The sequence below is a fragment of the Sceloporus undulatus genome, chromosome 4, assembly GCF_019175285.1.
Source record: "Sceloporus undulatus isolate JIND9_A2432 ecotype Alabama chromosome 4, SceUnd_v1.1, whole genome shotgun sequence".
NCBI lineage: Eukaryota > Metazoa > Chordata > Lepidosauria > Squamata > Phrynosomatidae > Sceloporus > Sceloporus undulatus.
The window spans coordinates 247,708,997-247,729,922 of NC_056525.1; the positions used below are offsets into that span (position 1 = coordinate 247,708,997).

General features: G+C 43.8%; 1 protein-coding gene across 3 annotated transcripts in view; it reads right to left on the reverse strand.

Annotated features, from left to right (window-relative positions):
* ARHGAP39 (Rho GTPase activating protein 39) overlaps positions 1–20,926 on the reverse strand; it is a 250,817-nt gene that overhangs the window by 80,728 nt on the left and 149,163 nt on the right. For all 3 annotated transcript variants that reach the window (XM_042465531.1, XM_042465530.1, XM_042465529.1), the window contains exon 3: positions 1,475–1,555. In XM_042465531.1, the coding sequence (XP_042321465.1) occupies positions 1,475–1,555 (81 nt within the window). The remainder of the gene's footprint in view (positions 1–1,474; positions 1,556–20,926) is intronic.

Below are 20,926 nucleotides of genomic sequence, written 5' to 3' on the forward strand. Positions count from 1 at the left end.
CACACATATATACACACACATAGAGATTCCTCTAGGTCAGAAGTGGAAAACTGGGGGATGGGGATGGGCAGGGGAAAATACAAGCCCAAATACCTCCATTTTCCTTTGCAGTCCCTCTCCAAATGGAAGCAGGAAGTGATTACTTCCTGCTGCCATTTTTAGAGGGATTAAAGAGAAAAACAGAGGTATTTGGGAGGTAGTATGGGGTTTGGGGATGCATGTGGTGATGGAATGGATATATTTTCATGTGTTTTCAGGTGTTCTGCATGGTTCGGGGGGCAAAAGCTCCTGAAAATCATGCCACATTTTAAAAAAACGTTTGGGGGTTGGGAGGCTTTGTGGGACTGGTGGGGGCATCAGGGCCACAAAAGTGAGGTCCAAGGGCACACGTGGTCCACAGATTACACTGCAACCGCTCCTTCTGGAGATATTGCCCCTTTCTCATTTCTTGCCCAGTCCTATATGGAGGAAGGAAGATGGCAACGCCAAATGCAGGGAACATGGACAGCCTGCTCCCCTCCCTACCTGACTGCTTTTTTTTAGGAGACAGAAAATAGCTATTAATGAGAAAGGAGAGCAAATATTGACAGTTTGTTCCACCAGGCTTCTGCGCAAACAGCTGGGTACAATTCAAGTGACAAGATTATAGTGCTGACGAGATTTCAGCAGCCGGGTGGCCTTCTGCTTGAAATGCAAGTTTTATAACCTCTGAAACGAGCTCAGAATAATTATTGCCTCCGATGAGCTTTGCTCCCCGCATCACAGTGGGAGGCCGCTCGTGTGAGGATATCAGTGCAGTTATTCCTGCGAGCCAAGCACCTGGCTCTGTACATTGCTGGCTGCCCCTTATTTACTTCACTCAGTTTCTACCCTGTCCCCAACCCTAATCCCAAGTAATATGGAGAAAATGGGTGAGTTTTGTACTTCATTTAGAAGGTGTGGTGCTATACAGGGCATCATGCATTCTGAGTTCCAGGTGCTAAACTTCCTTAATGAAACAGAGTCCCCCAGTCCTTCCCAGAGTTAATTTTTGGACTACATCTCCCAGAATTTCCCAATGGGCATGGCCAAAAACAACTTTTCAAAGCCCCCCTCCTTCCCCTCTGGAGTGGAATATTACTACCAGAGTATCCCAGCTGGAATGTAACTTTCCCAGGCTTTGACCCACACAGGATTTTTCTGACTTTAAACTAAACATGGCAGCCTGAAAGATTCCTGCCTTTGGTTCATATTTGTTGTTGTTCCCATTTGCGATCAGGTCAGCTTCGACTTCTTGAGATCCTGTCAATGAGAAACCTCCAAGATCCCAGTCATCCACTGCCCTGCTCAGGTCTTGTAAACTCAGGGCAGCTGTGGGTTCCTTCACTGAGTCAACCCACCTGTAATGTGGTAATCCTCTTTTCTTACTGCCTTCCACTTTAATAAGCATTATCATATTAGAACTCTTTAATGGTAGGGAAAATGAGCAATTTACCTGTAGTGGAGCCGTTGCCCGTCGGTGCTGTAATCCCGGTAAATCTCATATTCTTTCTCAAAAACTCCAGGAGGTGAGGAACTGCAAAAGAATGACAAGGGAGGGGGGGAAATGAGGCTGTTAAAGCAAAGCAGGTGGGAAGTAGCATGGGTCTTCTCACATGCAACTTGGACTCCCTGATGACAAGACTGTACTCTCAGTTTCCACTGTATTTTGCAGCATTTGGGTTTGAAAATCCTATTTCATAAACTAAGCCTAGCCAAAGAGGCAGAATCTATGGCCCGGAAGAACAGAGCATCTTTCAGAGACCTTACTGTTTTTATTCAATAAATCTGAGCCCCTCTTTCTTCCAAACGAAGCAACCAAGATAGCTAACATAATTTGACACAATCAAAATTAACGTTTACACAGTCAAGGAAGAGCAGATAAAAACTACATGAACAGATTAAACATGAAGAGAAGCAGCTGTCTAAGGGCAAGCTTCTCTTTATGACATGGTGGAGCCTAGATTTCGACTAGTGATATTCCATGGCAATTCTGCTAAGTTTCCAAGCTTCTGGCTATGCAACCATAGTGTGACAACACCAGGGCACAGCCTCATGGCCCATCAGTGTTGGATACCTACTTCCACAGAAAGTGAAAAAGGGTTTATGCTGGTGCAAAGGGAGATTACCCTGGATTACATCACACACAGAATTCCAACCTAAATGTTTAAAAACCAAGAGCAGTTAAAATTTATTCAGCAGTCATATGTAAGTAGGAAGGTCTTAGGGTCCTGAAGACTAATGGAGAAGAGGCAAAATAGGTTCCAAAACCTGAGAGTGGCCATGGAGAAACCCTTTCCTCAAGTGTGTTTGGGTGTAGGTGAGACTGATAGTTTTCACCTTAAACTTTTAATGCCTGAGCAGAACTGTAGCAAGAAATGCACCCCTTTAGAATATCTCATCCCAGTGCAATATGGAGCTACAAACATTCGAATGTGTCCAGAAATGTATTGTTCTTTTTAAATTGTACACTATCTTGAGTCCCAGTTTTGGGAGAAAGGCAGGATACAAACATAACACAAACGTAATAATACAGCATCTGCTTTGGTATCTGCAGGTGATCTGTTCTGGAAACCCCCCACCCCCACCCCCGGATATAAAACAAGGAGAACCTCGTCCCATTGTTTCTAATGGCACAATGTGCACATGCCACCATTGGAGACAACGGAGCTTGCCATCTGCGGATGCTTAAATCCCACTGTAATAACAACATCAACAAATGGGAACCAAATGTGGCCACATAGCCCTTCCTACCTCCTAAAGGGAGTATGGGGACATTTGGGATCCTGAGGCCACAATTTGTTCACCCCAGCCAAGACATATCTGTTCTTTGCATCCAATCTGTGTATAGAAGCTGAACAGTCTTAGTTAGACCAACGTTGTGAAAGATGTAGTTTCAGGCTTTACCAGTGGTTTAAAAAGAAACCCATCTATTAAAAGAACTGTGTGAGTGTGGTTCCTTTCACATGCGACCACAGGTGAAACGTTTCTGTAAGCACCAATTAAATATTGTGGGTCACCGTTGAGAGCACTGAGGAACATGAATGTACAGACTACCAAGCTTGAAAAATGCACTGGTTTTGGAATTCAAAGAGAGAAAAAAGATACACCGGAGGAAACGTTTGCATTAATGAGGGAGATTAGGGGATGCTTCCAAAACAAAGAGAAAGAAAGAAGTTGTCCTAATAGGATCGAAATGTTCATTTAAAAAAAACAAAAAACAAAATGTCAATAAAAATTAGCGTTGACAGAAGCTTAGTTTTAACAAGGCTTTTGAGCCCTAGAATTATGGCTCACAGAGGTGCTGTGTGCAAATCGCTTAAGTGCTTTCCTTGCTTTCTCCTGAGCACATGCTCATGTTAGGCTTCTGCACTTCCCTGTAATGTCTACACTCATGCGCACATGTTATTTCCATGGCCAGCAGCAGTGGTAACTGGTGTGCATGAGGCAGGAAGACTGGCTGATTGGATAATGACAGGCCATGTACTCACTACAGCACCCATCAGAGCCCAAATACAAAACCTATTAGGTGCCATATGCAAACTCATCCTATCCCTCCATGGGAAAGGCTCCAACTTGCCATAACTTGGGGGGGGGGGGGGGGCATTCAGAAAGCTGTTGACAGCACCCAGTGACTTGGCTTCCCATCAGGTCAACTGAATTAAGGTTACAAGTCCAATTATGTCCATTTCCACAATCATGAGCAATGATCATCATTTGCCTCTCCATGCCATTTTTGAATGCTGAATTTATCCCCTTGAGGCTGCATCCGCACTGCAGAAATATTCCAGTTGGACACCACTTTAACTGCCATGACTCAATGCTATGGAATTCTGGGGATTGTAGTTTTGTGAGATATTTAGCCTTCTCTGTCTGAGAGCTTTGGTGCCACAAGAAGCAACAGATCCTGGGATTCCATAGGATGGAGCCATGGCAGTTTATTGTGGCACCAGAGCTCTCTGACAGAGAAAACTAAATGTCTTCCCAAGATTTAATGGAGAAACTACTCCTCCAACCTGGGATGTGCTTGAGACCAATGGCATGGTCTTGTCTGCTGCACAACCTCACTGTCTGTAGGGAAATCACTGTGTTTTATGTCCTGGAATGGAGGGAAGAGGGTGAAATGGTCAGAGATGCTCCAGTGGTGGATTTCTGCCTGCACAGGCGGTTGGCTTAGATGGCCCTTTGGGTCCCTTCCAAACATATATGTGTACTACAAACAGCAGAAGATGTTACTCATGCTTACACACACACATACAAATGTAGGGCAACTGGGCAATGGGAGAAAGGGCTGCAAAGAGGAAACAACACAAAAATGAGAGAGGAGGGGGGGATGACTGTTTCTTTTGGACTCCCTCCAACTTGCCCAGTATGACCCTCAGAGGCACCAAGGTTGCCATGGTCATCAAGAGACTGTAGGAGGAGATGGCTTTGCCTAGGTCAGACAAGAAGAGGCTGCTGGACCTGTGAGACTTCAGTCTTCCTTAGAGCTCTTTCAGGATAAGGATGCATCTCCCAGTCAGCAACACTTGGCTCCAAAAGGCTGGGAACTCTTCTCTTCCATAAGCACAAATGCACACATGCGTTCTCTGTTTCTGAACAGTCCTGCTTTGCAACCCTCTAAGGCATCTGCTGCCATCTGCATCTTCCTTCCACAATGAGTACTCAAGATTTGCTCAGACAACTGCAGAGTGTCCAGAAGGCTGAAGGCCCCCATTCATGGAAACTGGATTAAGCTAAACAAAAGCTTTCTATCTCCAGCAAGTTTCCGATAGCAGGGATTAGAGGCAAAACAGGGTCTGCAGCTGGAGGCTGAATTCATCATTGCAGAGTAGTGTTCAGTCCAGGGTCTCCTAAAAGGCAAATGTGTATGATTTGTTCCTTCTGCGGCGAAACCCAGAGCCCTTCAAATCTGTCACCACATGTCCAGGAAGCCTTGCTGCACCCTGAAATTTTACTGTATTTTTCCCCAAGCAAATCTGAACAATTTGGACAGGAAACCCCACACCAGCTCTGCCTGCCAAAATATAATGGGGGAGGGCATCCAGCTGTTTAGTTAATTAGCAAAAAAGGACACAATTTTTCTTTGCTTTGCTCAGGAGAATGGCAATAGATTGACACCTGTCAACACTGCCTCAGTTTTACAACCACCAGACATCCTATTCACCAGAAGAATGAATGTTTCATCTTATTGGTGAAAAGTGTGAACCCAGATGTTGCTGATTCAAATTGTACCTTAGCCATGAACTCAGAAGGTGACCTTGGGCAAATTACTATATTTATGACTTGAACGCACCATCTGCCACGTGGGTTCATAATAATGACCTATGTGATAGGACTATGGAGGGATTATCCAGTGCCAAACACTCCCAAAGCAAATAGTTTATTAGGTGTCTGTCCATAAGAGAAATCTCATGGACAGACACTTTCCCACAGTATGAACCTCTTCAAGAACAACTGAAGAGGCTGCAAGACCCTAAGGAAGAACAAAGAGGGGGAAACACAGCAGATATTCAAAATGCAAAATTGGCAGAAAGAGAGAACTCTGACATGGCAAACAGGACAAAGAAAGGCAAAAATGGGGAGAAACAGAAGCTCCTTAACAGTGAAGAAAGAACTCAAGCTCATACAGGAAAGTCCTACACATGCTGGTACGGTGATTATGAGAGTAGAATTGACAGATAGCTTCTCCTTGACTTTGTGAAATGAGGAGAGAAGGTGGGGTTCCTTCCTACCAAGACTCTTAAGCTCTAAGAGATTCCAAAACGGAGCTCTTCCCGGGGGTATAATCCCTATTTGTGATGTGCAACGATCATATGAAGCAATGATAGTCTTCCCTTTTAAGGAGGGGTGCTGCTGAAGAAAAGTACAGCTCAGCAAGGGCAACCAGCCAACGTTCTGAGCTGGAACTGGCTGTGTTTCCAGGCCTTGCCAAGATTTTGTTTGGTATCAAAAACTGACACCCACCACCTCCATAAGCTAATTGGTGATAAATGATCTACAGCCAAAAAAGCAGTTCCGGTCCTTTACCTGATGGGTTCCAGCATCCCCTCAAAGTAAGTGGTAGAATAAGACTCCTAGAGCGACAAAATCTATCCAGACCAAACCAGGACAAACACAACCGATTCTCATGGCTGGATGACTCCCCCCCAGCTTCTCTCTCTCTCTCTCTCTCTCTCTCTCTCACACACACACACACACACACACACACACCCCTACCTGATGGGGAAGTAAACTGGACAAGGGATCCCTGTAATAACAGAGGGCAAAATCGAGGAAAGCAGACTGCACTGTGTATTGGTGACCCATCTCCCATTGTGATGAAAACTGCACATGCATATTAGTAATAGGAAAGTTTTCCATTCCCAGGAGATAATATTTTCCCAGCCTTGAAATACTAAACTAAAACACTGTCCAGCAGCACATACTACACACAAATTAACCCATTCGGTTCTAGAACATATATGTCTGGTGGCACACCAGGGACTCAGCAAGAGGCCAAGAGGAAGAGTTAAGCATTCTGCCATGCAAAGATAGCAGCAACTCACCATTATTTACCGATACTGGCTAAGCAATAATTGATTATTCTTGTTGTGTGCCTTCAAATTGTTTCTGGCTTATGAAGGCCCTAAGGCAAATTTATAATGGGATTTTCTTGACAAGTTTTGTTCAGAGGTTTGTCCTTGCCATCCTCTGAGGCTGAGAGAGTATGATTTGCCCAAGGTCACCCAGTGGGTTTCATGGAAAGAGTGGGGAATTGAACCTGGGTCTCCAGAGTCGTAGTCCAACATTCAAACGACTATACCATGCTGGCTCCCATGACATAATGGTACCACTCTATTCTGCTCTGGTAAGATGTCACCTAAATGTTGTGTGCATTCATGGGGACCACAATATTCCAAAAAGAATATTGACAAGCTGGCATATGTCCAGAAAAGGATGACCAAGATGATCAAAGGTCTAGGAATCAAGCCCTATTAGGAATAACAGAGGAAACTGGACAAAACAAAATCCACAATCCATAAAAGAGAGATAACTTTATTGGTTAACCAAGATGCGCAAAACACATAATGCAAGCTTTCAAAACTCACTGGCTTCTTTATCAGGCAAAAAATGATTTAAAAATCATTTTTATTGTTGTTGTGACCCTTCAAGTTGTTTCCTACTTATGGTGACTCTGACCGAGTTTTCTTGCCAAGATTTGTTCAGAGGGAGGTTGCCATTGCCTTCCCCCGAGGCTGAGAGAGTGTGACTTGCTCAAGGCCACCCAGTGGGTTTTATGGCCAAGATGGGAATTGAAGCCTGGTCTCCACAGGAAAAGAAAAGTGACAAGTGTTGGAGTCACAGACCTTCGTTTTGTATCAGATGTTGTCCTGTTGTTGTTCAGTTGGTTTGGAGGGATTCTCAGAGGAGGCAGAGGACCTTCCTCTCTTGGCCATTTGGGGAGTGAGACAAAGACAGTAAAATTTAAACTCCATTAGGAGCAGTGAAGTAACTCCTCTTGGGATTCAGGGTGTCTCTGTTTTTTATGAAGCCACAAGCCCCTTCCTATGTTTAGCTTGGAGACTACTGAGAGGTGATGTGATAGCCATCCTTAAATAATTAAAAGGATGTCATAAAGAAGATGGAGTGAGCTTGTTTTCTGCTGCTCTAGGGACCCAGATAAGATTCAACAGATTCAAACAGCATAAAAGAGAGTCCACCTAAATATTAGGAAGACCTTCCTGACAGTAAGAGCGGTTTGAAAGTGAAATAGACTGCACTGAAGGGTAGTGGATTGTTCTTCAAGGTTGGGTGGTCTTCTCTCAAGAAGGCTTCAGTTGTGTATTCCTGGATAGTGGACCAAAGGAGGACCAAAAGTCGGGACGACTGGACTAGATGGCCCCTTTTGTCCCTTCCAGCTCCATGATTCAGGGACTGCAGGGAGAGCTTGTGCCAAATCCATAGGGTCATCCAGGTCACATTCCTCTTCCGCAGCCCTCTGCCATACCTCTCACCATCCTCAAACTCCATCTTCAGTCATAGTGCATTCTGGAAAGCTGATTTAGAGGCAAAGAACAGTTGAACTCCTTCTGGCAGATGTTATTGCCTATATCTATCTTCCAATCCCTACTCAAAAGCAAGCCTTTGGCTTCACACCTTCATCCTCACCAGGCAGTAACGGGACATTTTGCCTTTGTTGCCTTGCTCAAGGACTTTACCTTTCCTTTTCCACTTTTCTGTTTTGCAAAATGGGGGCAATATATACGGTATTTTTTATTAATAATAAAAAGGCAGCTGTGTGAAATGTACATCCCCATGGATTATAGCTATTGCTAAAGTTTAATATTTTGTGTTCATTCAGACATTTTATTAGTTTTTTATGGGTTTTAAAAAAGATTGTCACGCATCCATCCCCGCAGGAACTGAGCAGGCTTTTAAAGCAAATCTTAATAGGTTACTTGCCTGTTTCTAGCACATTCCCATAACCCAAAGGCCAGCTTTGACATGACCGTAGCCTCGGCAGAAGAGAATCTGAAATTATTCTTGTAGACACCATACCTGAAACTAATTCGTAGACTAATTTATTCTCCAGCAAGATTCCTATAGCTTTTGCCCACCAGACTGTCCACAAAAAGAGAAAGAGGGGAAAGCCTCTGCAGGTCTTCAGTTGTAGAATAACCTGACACATGTTTCTCCAGCAAAACAACTCGAAATTCATTTCCATGGATGCAGACTTACAGGATAGTGACATCCCTGCTGATATTTTAGAATACCACATTCTGAGTTCCTGGCATGAGATAGCAAAACTACAATCTAGTTACAATTAAAAACTTAAATTTCATTAATTTCAGTAAGATTGGCAACATGTCCTAATATTTCTTCCACAGAAACTGACAAGAAGAAAATCCATGCTGTATCAGAACCAAAGAACTGACTAGTCCCATATGCTATTCTCAGCAGAGGCTGGAATCTACTTGTAGCATGTGACTAAGGTACAACTAATGCTACATCCGCATTGCAGAAATAATCCAGTTTTACACCACTTTAACTGTCATGGCTCAGTGGCATGAAATACTGGGAATTGTAGTATGTTGTGGCAGCAGAGCACCGTGGCCGAGAAGACTAAACGTCTCACAAAACTACAGTTCCCAGAGCTCCATTGTACGGAGCTATGGCAGTTAAAGTGGTGCCAAATTGCATTGTTTCTGCAGTGTGGATGCAGCCTAAATTACATTACAATAATGAACCAAATATTGGGGGGGGGAATGGGGAAATGGTTGAAAATATGTGTTCTGTGTGTCCAAAAACCCTGAGGAAAAGAATTCTCGACTGAAAATAATCTGAGAGTTATTCCATGCAATATTCCCAGGTCTGTGCAGGAAACAGGTCTTTTAATAGGATGTGCTTTACCTTTGTTTTATTTCAGGTTTTTCAATTCAATACATTTTACTTGGTGTTTCAATATACATACACACATCAAAATAAAACAGAATACATGAAATATACCCACAGTTTTAATTTATAATATTGTCCCTTCCCATCTCCCACCTTCTCCCCCATTTAAAAGAATATTTTTGGTTTTTACATGTTATAAAAACCATCTTCCAATGTTATAAGTATCTGTGATGTTAATTTGTAATTATGAGACTGTAAGATGTGAGATTGTGAGCTTTCAATATGTTTTTATAGGATATTTTTATACGAGGTTTTTAGTGGAATGTTTTTTATTGTATATTATGCTGTAATATTGTATATTATGCTGTAATACATCTGTATTCGCCTGTGAACCGCTTTGATCTCCTAGGAAAAGCGGTAAAAAATAAAGATTTATTATTATTATTTATTATCTTAAACTGTTTTAAATATTTTCATACTATTGTCTATTGAATCCATATATTGTTTTAACTCTATATTATTTTAATTCTACTCTGTAATCCACCTTGATTCTCATAGTGGGAGAAAGCCTGGATATAAATTAAAATTATAAACAAACAAGGAACCCACCTGATAGCTTAATCCAATACATACAACTCAAAGTGGTCACCAGTAGACCAGTGTTGGTTGCAAGTCTATGGCAAACGTCCAGGAAAGAAAGAAAGATATGTGTGCCCATGGGTAGAAATACATTACTAGTCCCTGACATGTCAGGGGGAAAAATGCTATTCTCCCACAGACTGAGAAGCACTGGCCTAACCCTCTATGAATTTGCCAATCCACTTTTAAAGCTCTCTGTGTTGGAGGCCACTGGCATGCAAGAAATATGTAAGACTGTCTTATTATTTGCCTATGCATGAAAAGTATTTCCTTTTACTATCCTGACACTCTCGCCACTAGGACAACCCTGAGATGTGATTGTATGGCTCTTGCACAATGAATGGGAGAAACAAGTTTCTGTTGTTGTCTGCCTTGAAATCAAGTCCAGTTTATGGTGACCTTATCATATGGTGACCTTGGATGATACGGATTATCTGGATCCATTTCAAACTGGCTTCCGGGCGGGTCACGGGGTTGAGACGGCCATGGTCGCCTTGGTCGATGATCTCCGTCTGAGCGCTGACCGGGGAAGCGTGTCCCTGTTGGTGCTCTTGGACATCTCAGCGGCTTTCGATACCATAGACCATGGTATCCTTCTGGGGCGCCTGGCTGAGGTGGGAATCGGGGGCACTGCGCTCCAGTGGTTCCGTTCCTACCTCTCTGGGAGGTCCCAGATGGTGCAGCTGGGGGACGTGTGCTCCAGCGAGCGGGCCCTTAAAACCGGGGTCCCTCAAGGAGCCATTCTGTCCCCCATGCTATTTAACATTTACATGAAACCGCTGGGAGAGATCATCCGGAGACATGGGGCGCGGGGTTATCAGTACGCTGATGACACCCAAATTATTTTCTCTATGTCTCCAACTGATGCAGTGACTGGGGATGGCGTCTCTTCTCTCGTGGCCTGTCTGGAGTCAGTAATGGGCTGGATGAGGGAAAACCGACTCAAGCTGAATCCAGAGAAAACGGAGGTACTAGTGATAGGTTCCCCTGGTCCAGGAATGGCGGTGGTTCCACCTGTCCTGAACGGGGTCACGCTCCCCGTGAAGGACTCCGTGCGCAGTCTGGGGGTGCTTCTTGACTCGTCCCTTCTCCTGACTGCTCAGGTGAATGCGACGGTCAAGAGTACCTGTTATCAGCTTCGGCTGATTCGCCAGCTGCGCCCATACCTGGCCCAGAGGGACCTTGAAACTGTTGTACATGCTCTGGTAACTTCGAGACTGGATTTCTGCAATGTACTCTACATGGGGCAACCCTTATACCAAACTCGGAAGCTGCAATTGGTGCAGAACATGGCAGCGCGGCTGGTCACTGGTGCTCCCAGGATCAGCCACATAACACCTGTGCTTAAAGATCTCCATTGGCTGCCCATCCGCTTCCGAGCGCAATATAAGGCGCTGGTTATTACCTATAAAGCCCTAAATGGCTTGGGCCCAGGATTCCTGAAGGACCGCCTCTCCCCGTACATTCCGCCTCGCACCCTCAGAACATCTGGGCAGCAACTCCTGAAGGTGCCTGGGGCTAGGTTGGCTACTACAACCAGAAGATCCTTTTCCATAGCTGCCCCAGCCCTTTGGAATACGCTGCCCACTGAGCTCCGCTCATCCTCCACCCTGGCCCAATTTAGGAAGGGTCTCAAAACCTTCCTATTTAATCATGCATTCCCCGACTAGACATCCTATGGGCCTCCCTCCTCTCTCGTGGCCATGAGGTTGGGCTAAGGGGGTTTTTATTGTTTTATTGTTTTATGGATTGTTGTTGTTGCACATGTGTTTTTAAATTGTATACTGTTGCACTTCGGTGCATATTGTAAGCCGCCCTGATCACTCGGAAGGGCGGGGTATAAATAAAAATTTTATTATTATTATTATTATAGGGTGTTCTTAGCAAGATTTATGCAGAGGTGGTTTGCCATTGCCCTCCTCTTAGGTTGAGAGGGTGTGACTTGCCCAAGATCACCCAGTGGGTTTCCACTGCCAAGTGGGGATTTGAACCCTGGTCTCCCAAAGCCCTAGGCTTCTGCCAACTGTAAAATTAATGCAGTTTGGCACCACTTTAACAACTGTGGCTCAATGCTATACAATTCTGGGATTTGTAATTTTGTGAGATATTTAGCCCTCTCTGGCAGAGAGCTCTGGTGCCAGACTACAAATCCCAGAATTCAGCAGCATTAAGCCATGACAGCTAAAGCAGTGTCAAACTGCATCAACTCTGCAGTTTAGATGCAGCCCTAGTCCAACAGTGAAACCACTACATGACACTAACTCCATTGCTATGAGCAACTGTGACTTTTATCCTAGAGTTTTCTCTACTCCAGCGCTACAAACCAGGTTGGCCCTGCAGAAGAAAATACTCCCTTAAATATATTCTTGCTTCTAAACATGAGCTTTGAAAACTTCTCCGCCAATTTGTCAGCCAGCGTCCACAGAAAACTGTCGAAATGCTCCCCTGCATGTAGAAATCCATCTCCCTCCCTAGAGATGCTGCGGAGACGCTGCCTCGTCCCCCTTCCCTGGCAAACCTGCTTGTCACCTTGAATGCTGAGCTCTGACAGGTCTTGTGCTTCTGAAGCAAACAAGCTAAAGAGGTTTGGACAGGGAAGAATGGAAGCAAGAGGCTGGAAAAGGACAAAACCTCGCTGTGACAGGAACCTGCATGAACACAAAGCGGTCGCTCAGGTTGAGAGGCGTTCATCCTGCCAGCAAATAGCCACTAGCATGTCATTTGAGGAAAAACAGCAAATCTTATACCATGGACCTCTTGAAAGCTCTGTTGTTCTCTAACGTTGCCATTTTAGATTGCTTGGCAGATTTGGGGGGAGTGTTAGTGAAGTACTATCTTCTCCCAGGTCCTTTTCTGAGAATCAGTGGTTTTTGATATGATAAATGCCTGCCATCCCAGAGGGCAAAATCCAACATAACCAGATCCACAGGCCACTGCTTTCGGCAGTCACAGCTGGATTTGCATTGCACCATATTCTCCTCTCCAAGACCAAGGAATCAATTCAGGATTCCAGCTAGGGATTCCTTCTAGCCAGTCCAAACCATCACCACCCAGCTCAATGCAGGACACTGCGACAATGCAAACTTTGATCCGCTAGATGTTTGGGACTTCAGCTTCCAGAATTTCTGGCTGTTAACCAAGCTGGCTGGGGCTTCTGGGAGTTGAAGCCCAAAACATCTGGAGGGCCAAATTTTGGGAATCACTGAGCTACAGCATCCCTGTAGGTAGCTGTCTAGCTTCTTTGGTTGTATGGCTAAACAGCTCATATTGTCAAGAAGTTCCTCCTAATGCATAACTGAAATCTACCCATCTCATCCCCTGTGACATAAAACCCTATGACCTGGTCCTACCATGTGGGTAGCAGAGAAGAGGCCTGCCCTTTCCTCTGTGGGACAGCCCTTGAGGTATTTAAAGAGTATGATCATGGCCCCCTCAGTCTTCACTTGCCCAGGTTGACCATGATCAACTCCCTCAACCTTTCCTCATGTGTTTGGTTCTGCATACATACCTCTTACCATCCTTTTTTCATTTTCCCAATTTGGGACTCTAGGCAGCTCACAACAGGTGAAACAAATAGCGTTTAGCAATAGCATTTACTGTATATACTGATGTATATGTCTAAACATTTTAGTCAAAATATTGACCCCAAAAACCTGAGTCAACTTATCCACAGGTGAATGTAAGTACTGTACTTTAACTCTCATTTCAAAAAAAGGAACCATCCCCAGGTAAAAGGCAAGAGTGTACTCTGTTCTGGAAGCACTGACCCCCTTCTACTCTCACATCCATCCAGCATTTAGTGTGAGCATAAACAGTTATTCCTGCTGGAGTTCTGTAAGTTCTTTGGTATTGATTTCCTTTGCTTCGTACATCCTTTGTTACATGCCCCTAAATTTTACCCTCAACATATCCACGGGTCATATCAAAATCCATAATTTGGGCCCCAAAACATGTCCTCTTCTGATACATGAGGTTGACTTATAGACTATATTTGGTACATTTCTATACCCCCTAATAGTGAACTCAGCACTCTCTAATTGGTTTACAATCTGTAAGCCAATTGCCCCCAACAAGCTGGGGGCTCAATTTACCAACCTACAAAAGGATGGATGGCTGAGTCAACCTTAGAGTCCTGGAATTGAACTCATAACCATGTGGCTGCAGAACCAGCATTTAACCATTGTGCCACCAGTAAAGATGAAGAGTTCATGAACCCTTTTGCATTGGCACATATCTCCAAGTGGAAATGTTATTAGATCTTAATCTAACCCCATAATCCTAGATAAAGAACAACACATAACCTGATTAAACAAATGGCACATTAACAGGATGCATTTATCTATCCACAACTATCAATATCTATCAACATTTAACCATTGTGCCACCAGGACTCCCTAACAAACATAGCTAAATATTCACAACATACAAAAGCTAAAAAGATATCTGGGGGAGCTGTCTTGGCCATATAGCAAGATAAAGTATCTGCTGAGAGATTTCTGCATTCTCTTTCCCCCTCCTGATATAGATAGGGATTTAGATATAGATAGTCAACTTTTGTTTAAACTTCAAGCTACCTGTACTTGTGTTATTTTTTAGTAAGTCTCAGTTCTTGGGGAAGTATAGTTAGACAAAGACACATTTTCTGCTACTCTGCTTTAATATTTTTGATATTTAAATATTTTCCCTGTCCAAAAGGCTGAAGCCTTAGGAAACTCAAATTGTCTTACAGTATCATCCAAAAGACACAAGACGCCAATACTTTTATTGGGCCAATCAAAATGCACACTATACATGTTGCAAGCTTTCAAAGCTCCACTGGCTTCTTCATCAGGCAAAGGTGTTAAAAATGATACAGGACACACACAAAAGCTGACGATGTTGGTCCTATCCTTGGCTAAAAGCTAAAAATGTAATTCAACTATAAAAAAAGTAAAAGCTGTCAAAAACATAAACCACTATAAAGAAAATAACAAACAGAAAATCCAGCACATTGAGCAAAGCCTTGAGTAATCAGTTTTGTAAGGCCTGCCAAAACAAAAAAAGGCCTTACCTGCTTCGAGAAAGACAGCAAGGAGGGGGCCAAGCTAACCTCTTTGGGGAGGGAGTCCCGCTGGCAGCAGCCACAAAGAAGGCCCTCTCCCCTGTGCCCACCAGCCATAACTGTGAGAGCGGTGGAACAAAGAGAAGGGTCTCCCCAGAAGATACAGGTCAGTCCATAGTGGAGAATATGATCCTTCCAATCACCTGGACCTCAACGTTATGCCTTGGCTGCCTTCTCAACAGGTCCCTCCTCAGACCAGCGTCACCTTTTGCTCCTTGCCTTTCCTAAATCCTCTCTTGCTGCCATTGCCCAGGACACCGCCCAGGAGGGGGGCTTCTTCTCCATCTTCTTCTTCTTTCAGCCTCCCCACCACCATGGCTCTCACATCATCCAGGGGACAAGAATCCACACATTTTGCCTTCTTTCCACAGACTAACCGAGAGCCCATAAGTCAGTGAGGTCCAAGGGCAACCTGCCATTTGTGCCTCTAACAAAACCAGCTCTACGCTTTCATCCGTGACTCAGAACAGCTTCATGGAGATAATTAGCACCAATTAGGAATAAACCATCTCTAACAGAAGGAGGGAAGTGATGGTTGCTTGCCAGAGGAGGTCCAGCAGGAGAGAAGCACAGCTCTTTGTCCTTGGAAGCAGGACGCTGTGACTCTGTTTCGGACACGGCAGAAAACACTGTGCCTCTAGACTGGGGTGGGCATGGTGTAGCCCAGTGCAACATTTGAGATTCCCAAGGTCCTTGGTCTCCCTCCAAGAAATTGATTTAGAAAACTTTCTTTGAACTAAAAACATCCCACACCATCACCTACAGCAGAGATGAGGAAAGTGTGGGGCATGAGTTTAGAGTCCCAATTCTAAGGGGATCTTTGTGGGGTTTTTGGGCTATGTAGCCATGTTCTAGAACAATTTATTCCTGAATGTTAGGTATTAATTGTAAACAGTGTATTGATTCTAAACTCTATCAAGCCATTCAGGAGGAGGAGGGGGAGGAGGGAATGGGGCATATGCCACATTGTATATATGTTAAAATAATTTAATAAAGATATTGCACAGAAAAAAAATTCCTGACATTTCGCCAGCATCTGTGGCTGGCATCTTCAGCGAATGCATTTTCTGAAGATGCCAGCCACAGATGCCGGCAAAACGTCAGGAAGACACTTGTTGTGGTTATGTGCCTTCATGTCCTTTCTGATTCATGGCAATCCTAAACTGAACCATCATGGGATTTTCTGGGCAAGATTTGTTCAGAGGTGGTTTGCTTTTGATTCCCCTGAGGCTAAGAGAGTATGACTTTCCAAGCTCACTCAGGCTACTGCCATGCTGCAGAATTAATGCAGTTTGACACCGCTTTAAATGTCATAGCTCCATCCTATGGATTCCTAAGAATCGTAGTTTGTTGTGGCACCAGACCTCTGTGACAGAGAAGACTAAATAGCTCACAAATTTACAAATCACAGAATCTCACAGCACTGACCCATGGCAGTTAAAGCAGTGTCAAACTGCATGAATTCTGCAGTGTAGATGCAACCCTAGTGAGTTTCCACAACCAAGCGGGGACTTGACCCACGTTTTAATCAAAATCTGGGAGAAAGGGAGGGTATCAATCAGTTGGCCAGAGGATTATAAGCCCACAAGGCAAGGCAGAGTCACTTCTCTATGCCATGCAGCACACTTGTTCCAAAAGGAGCGCACAGGTCTTCCAGTGCCATTCCTCCAGCTCCCTTAGGCACGTTCCTCTCCCGCCTCCCGCTGCTGATCTCCAAGATCTTTTGCTGGAAAGAGACTTGTCAATTGGCTTTCCAGAAACAGCTTGGCAGCCTGCCCAAGAGCATGAAAAGAGCCCGACATGTTTGAGCGAGAGGCACAGAGCCTGGCAGGGGATCTTGGGAAAGCAGAGAAGCAGCATCTGCTGTCAACAGCAGTTCCGGCAAAGGCTTCAAGCTTTGAAGGAGGGGGGGAAAATCCCATACGTTTCTTGCATGGCAGCACTTTCTCTCGCTCTTTCTTGCATATACATACACATGGCTAGCAGCTTTGCCCAACAGCTTCCTGCAAAACAGAGGCTTCTGGGAATAAGTAAGCTAGAAGCATCCCTGTTTCCGGATGCCTGTTTTAGAGATGGAGGCTTCCTCCCTACACAGCTGCTTCTTACTGATGTTTCCCAAAACAAATGTATTTTTGAAGCCTTACTTCAATTGTTAATTTATATAGAGAGATCCTGTAGCATCTTTAAGAATAACTGAAAAAAAGAAATTGCTAGCAGAGCTTTCGTAGACTAAAGTCTACTTCCTCAGGTGAATATGTTAATTTATAAGAATGCATCTAAATAATTAGAAGTCTATGGCCCCATACAAACAGGCCAAAATAAAGCTGCTTCAGGTCACGTTGAAGGTATGCTGTTTAAATGATGCATGTGTTTTAAGTCTGGAAGCTGCGCCAAAGCCACAATCCAGTCCTAAGGACTTGAGTGCAGCTTTGGCGCAGCTTCCGGACTCTTAGGACACATGCATCATTTAAATAGCATACCTCCAAAGTGAACTGAAGCAGCTTTATTTTGGCCTGTCTCTATGGGGCCTATGTTTCCCCACAAAGGTCTGCAGATGTAAAATAACCATAGTCTGCAATTTTTACCAGGGAGCTAAACCAACCATGGCCAGGCATTTCAATTCAAAAGAGCACCACCTCTTTGATTTCAAAATGACCTGGGCCAAAACTAACAAAAAGCATTTCAACAGAGAGAAATGTGAAACATTACACTTGGGCAGTAAAAATGAAATGTGCAGATACAAAATGGGTGACACCTGGCATGACAGTAGCACATTAGAAAAGGATCTACGAGTCCTAGTAGACCACAGGCTGAATATGAGTTTGCAATGTGTTGTGGCAGCTAAGAAAGCCAAAGCAATTCTAGGCTACATCAATAGGAGTACTGTATAGCGTCTAAATCGAGGGAAGTACTGTAATAGTGCCACTCTGTTCTGCTTAAGTCAGACCTCACCTGGTCTGGGTACCACAATTCAAAATTCAAAAAGGATGTTGACACAATTCAAAAAGGATGTTGACAAGCTGGAGTGTGTCCAGAGGAGAGCGATCAAAATAGTGAAAGATCTGGGAACTCCCAAGCCAATCAGGAATAGCTTAGGGAACTGGTTATGTTTAACCTGGAGAAGAGAAGGTTAAAGATTGACATGATAGCCCTGTTTAAATATTTGAAGGGGTTTCACATTAGAGGATGGAGCAAGCTTGTTTTCTGCTGCTCCAGAGACTGAAGCACTGAACAATGCATTCAAGCTACAGGAAAAGAGATTCTATCTCAACAAAGAGTCCTGGTGGCGCAGTGGTTAAATGCCTGTCCTGCAGCCAATCACTCAAAACCATAAGGTTGTGAGTTCAAGACCAGAAAAAGAGCTCAAGCTTGACTCAGGCTTGCATCCTTCTGAGGTCGCTAAAATGAGTATCCAGATTGTTGGGGGCAATTAGCTTACAGTTGTAAACTGCTTAGTCCTTGTTAGTCCAGTATGAAGCGGTATATAAATGCTGTTTTGAACATTAGGAGGAACTTCTTGTCAATAAGAGCTGTTCAACAGTGGGACACACTCCCTCAGAAACTGTTGGAGTCTCCTTCTTTGGAGATCTTTAAGCAGAGGCTGGATGGCCATCTGTCAGGGGTGCTTTGACTGTGTCTTCCTGCAAGGCAGAATGAGGCTGGGGTCTATTCCAACCCTGTGATCCTATAATTCTTGCTTTGTTCCTGTTTGGCACTGAGGTGCTATCTTTTTTCAGGCATTTTGGACAAAAGGGAGAATTTTTGGATTCATAGACTGAAGACCCTAACAGCTCATGGCCTCAACCTAGAAGTAATACCGTCATCCATTGACAAATGCTGATAACAAAGTATTCTAAACTACCAAATTTGATGCAACTCAGTTTCATTGTTTGCAACTGAAGAAGGTAGAAGCCAAAATGTTTTGCTCATTTTATAATTTTTAGGTCTGTTTGTTAATTACAGCAGGCCCTTGGTATCTTCTGGGGTCTGGTTCCGCCATCCTCACACAGATACCAATCTCCATGGATGCTCAAGTCCCATGTTATACAATCTGTGTGTGCATGTGTGTATGTTTCAGTGTGTGTGTACAGTTGACATTTGTTTGCTTTTTGGATTTTTTTTTTAATTTCACACTGTGGCTGAATTAATCTATGTATGCACAATATCGAGTGTACTTCTACACACACTCCGAAACATACACACATATACACACAGACAAAAGCATATACACTGCTTTGTTTATATTAATGAAATAGCCTAAAAGATTACCAAACACCCTGTACTTTCTCCCGTGTTAAATATCCTGAGATTCCAACACCTAAGAGTGCTTAAGTAGACCACTGATGCTAAGTCGGACTATACTGTTGATCCCAAATTGGGAGTTTAGGTAACCAGAAAGGGACCAGAGGGACCACCAAATAGATACAGGTGAGCTGACAAACAGCAAAGAACCCTAAGTCCCTCAAACTAAAGAGACAGGAATAGGGAACTACATCTGTTTCAAGCAGCAGCAATATAATCATCTTAGCTTTGCTAAGGCTTTCTTCCTTTGATGTGGAATTGCTTCTACCAAGGCAGGATCAGAGTTAAAAGATATTCCCCCATCAGCCTTTGGTTCATTGTGGCCACTTTGATCTCTTGCAACCACTGAAGTTCAAGAGAGCAATGATCAAAACAGAGGGCAGAGGTTCTCTCCTCGAAAAAAACACAGTATAGTTTTTCATGGGGGGAAGAAGGAAGCACAGCCCAGCAAGAGACAAAGGTCCCCCACAGTTATGCCAATTTACCATCCCTTGTTCTTTCATGAACCCAACTGGAGACTTGGGTCACCTTTAAACCTAACCGATCCACAGCCTACTGATCCAGCGACACCGGTGTTATTGAAGTCCCTGTTAAAAGTGGCATAGGGCAACAGTAGAGTCAGTGGAAATATAGTAATCTGCAAATAATCAAGTCCATGAATGCTTAACCCACAAACATGGAGAGACAACCATGTAGACTCTAAGAGGTTCAGCTAATCATGGTCCTTAAAGAAATACACCTGGCTTGCAAATACATTTGTCATATGTACACTTGTCATAAGAGCCAGCACAGTGTAGTAGTTTGACTTTTGACTCTGGAGATTAGGGTTTGAATCCATGCTCAACCATGGAAACCCACTGGGAAACCTTGGGCAAGGCACCCTCTCTCAGTCTCAGAGGAAGGCAAAGGCAAATCCACTCTGAACAAGTCTTGTCCAAAAAGAGCCCATGAAAGCTTTGCCTTAGGGTTGCCATGAGTCGGAAACAACTCAATAGCACACAGCAACAACACTTGTTGTGTTTTTAAATGTACTATTCTTAAATAAATAATATTTTATTAATAAATAATAAAATTTATTTCTATACCACTTTTCCGCAGTGATCAAAGCGGTGTACATAGTAAAATTATTAAAACAACATAAAATTAAAACCACATTACATTAATTACAATATACAATTAAAATCCAGTTCATAGGTGTATGTAAGTGAGAGGGAGAAGGGGATCGAACATAACTTCAGTGAACATGGGGGAATGCTTGGTTAAAGAGAAAGGGTTTAAGTCTCTTTTTAAACAGTTCAAGGGAGGTAATGAGACGGAGCTCCTCAGGAAGACTATTAGAATGCTTGGGGGCCGTTACTGAAAAGGCCCTCTGAGAAGTAGTAACATATCTTGAAGTAGGGACTTCAAGCAAGTTCTTCCCGGTTGTTCTGAGAGTGCGGGACAGATTATATGGGGAGATGCGGTCCTTCAAGTAACTCGAGCCCAAGC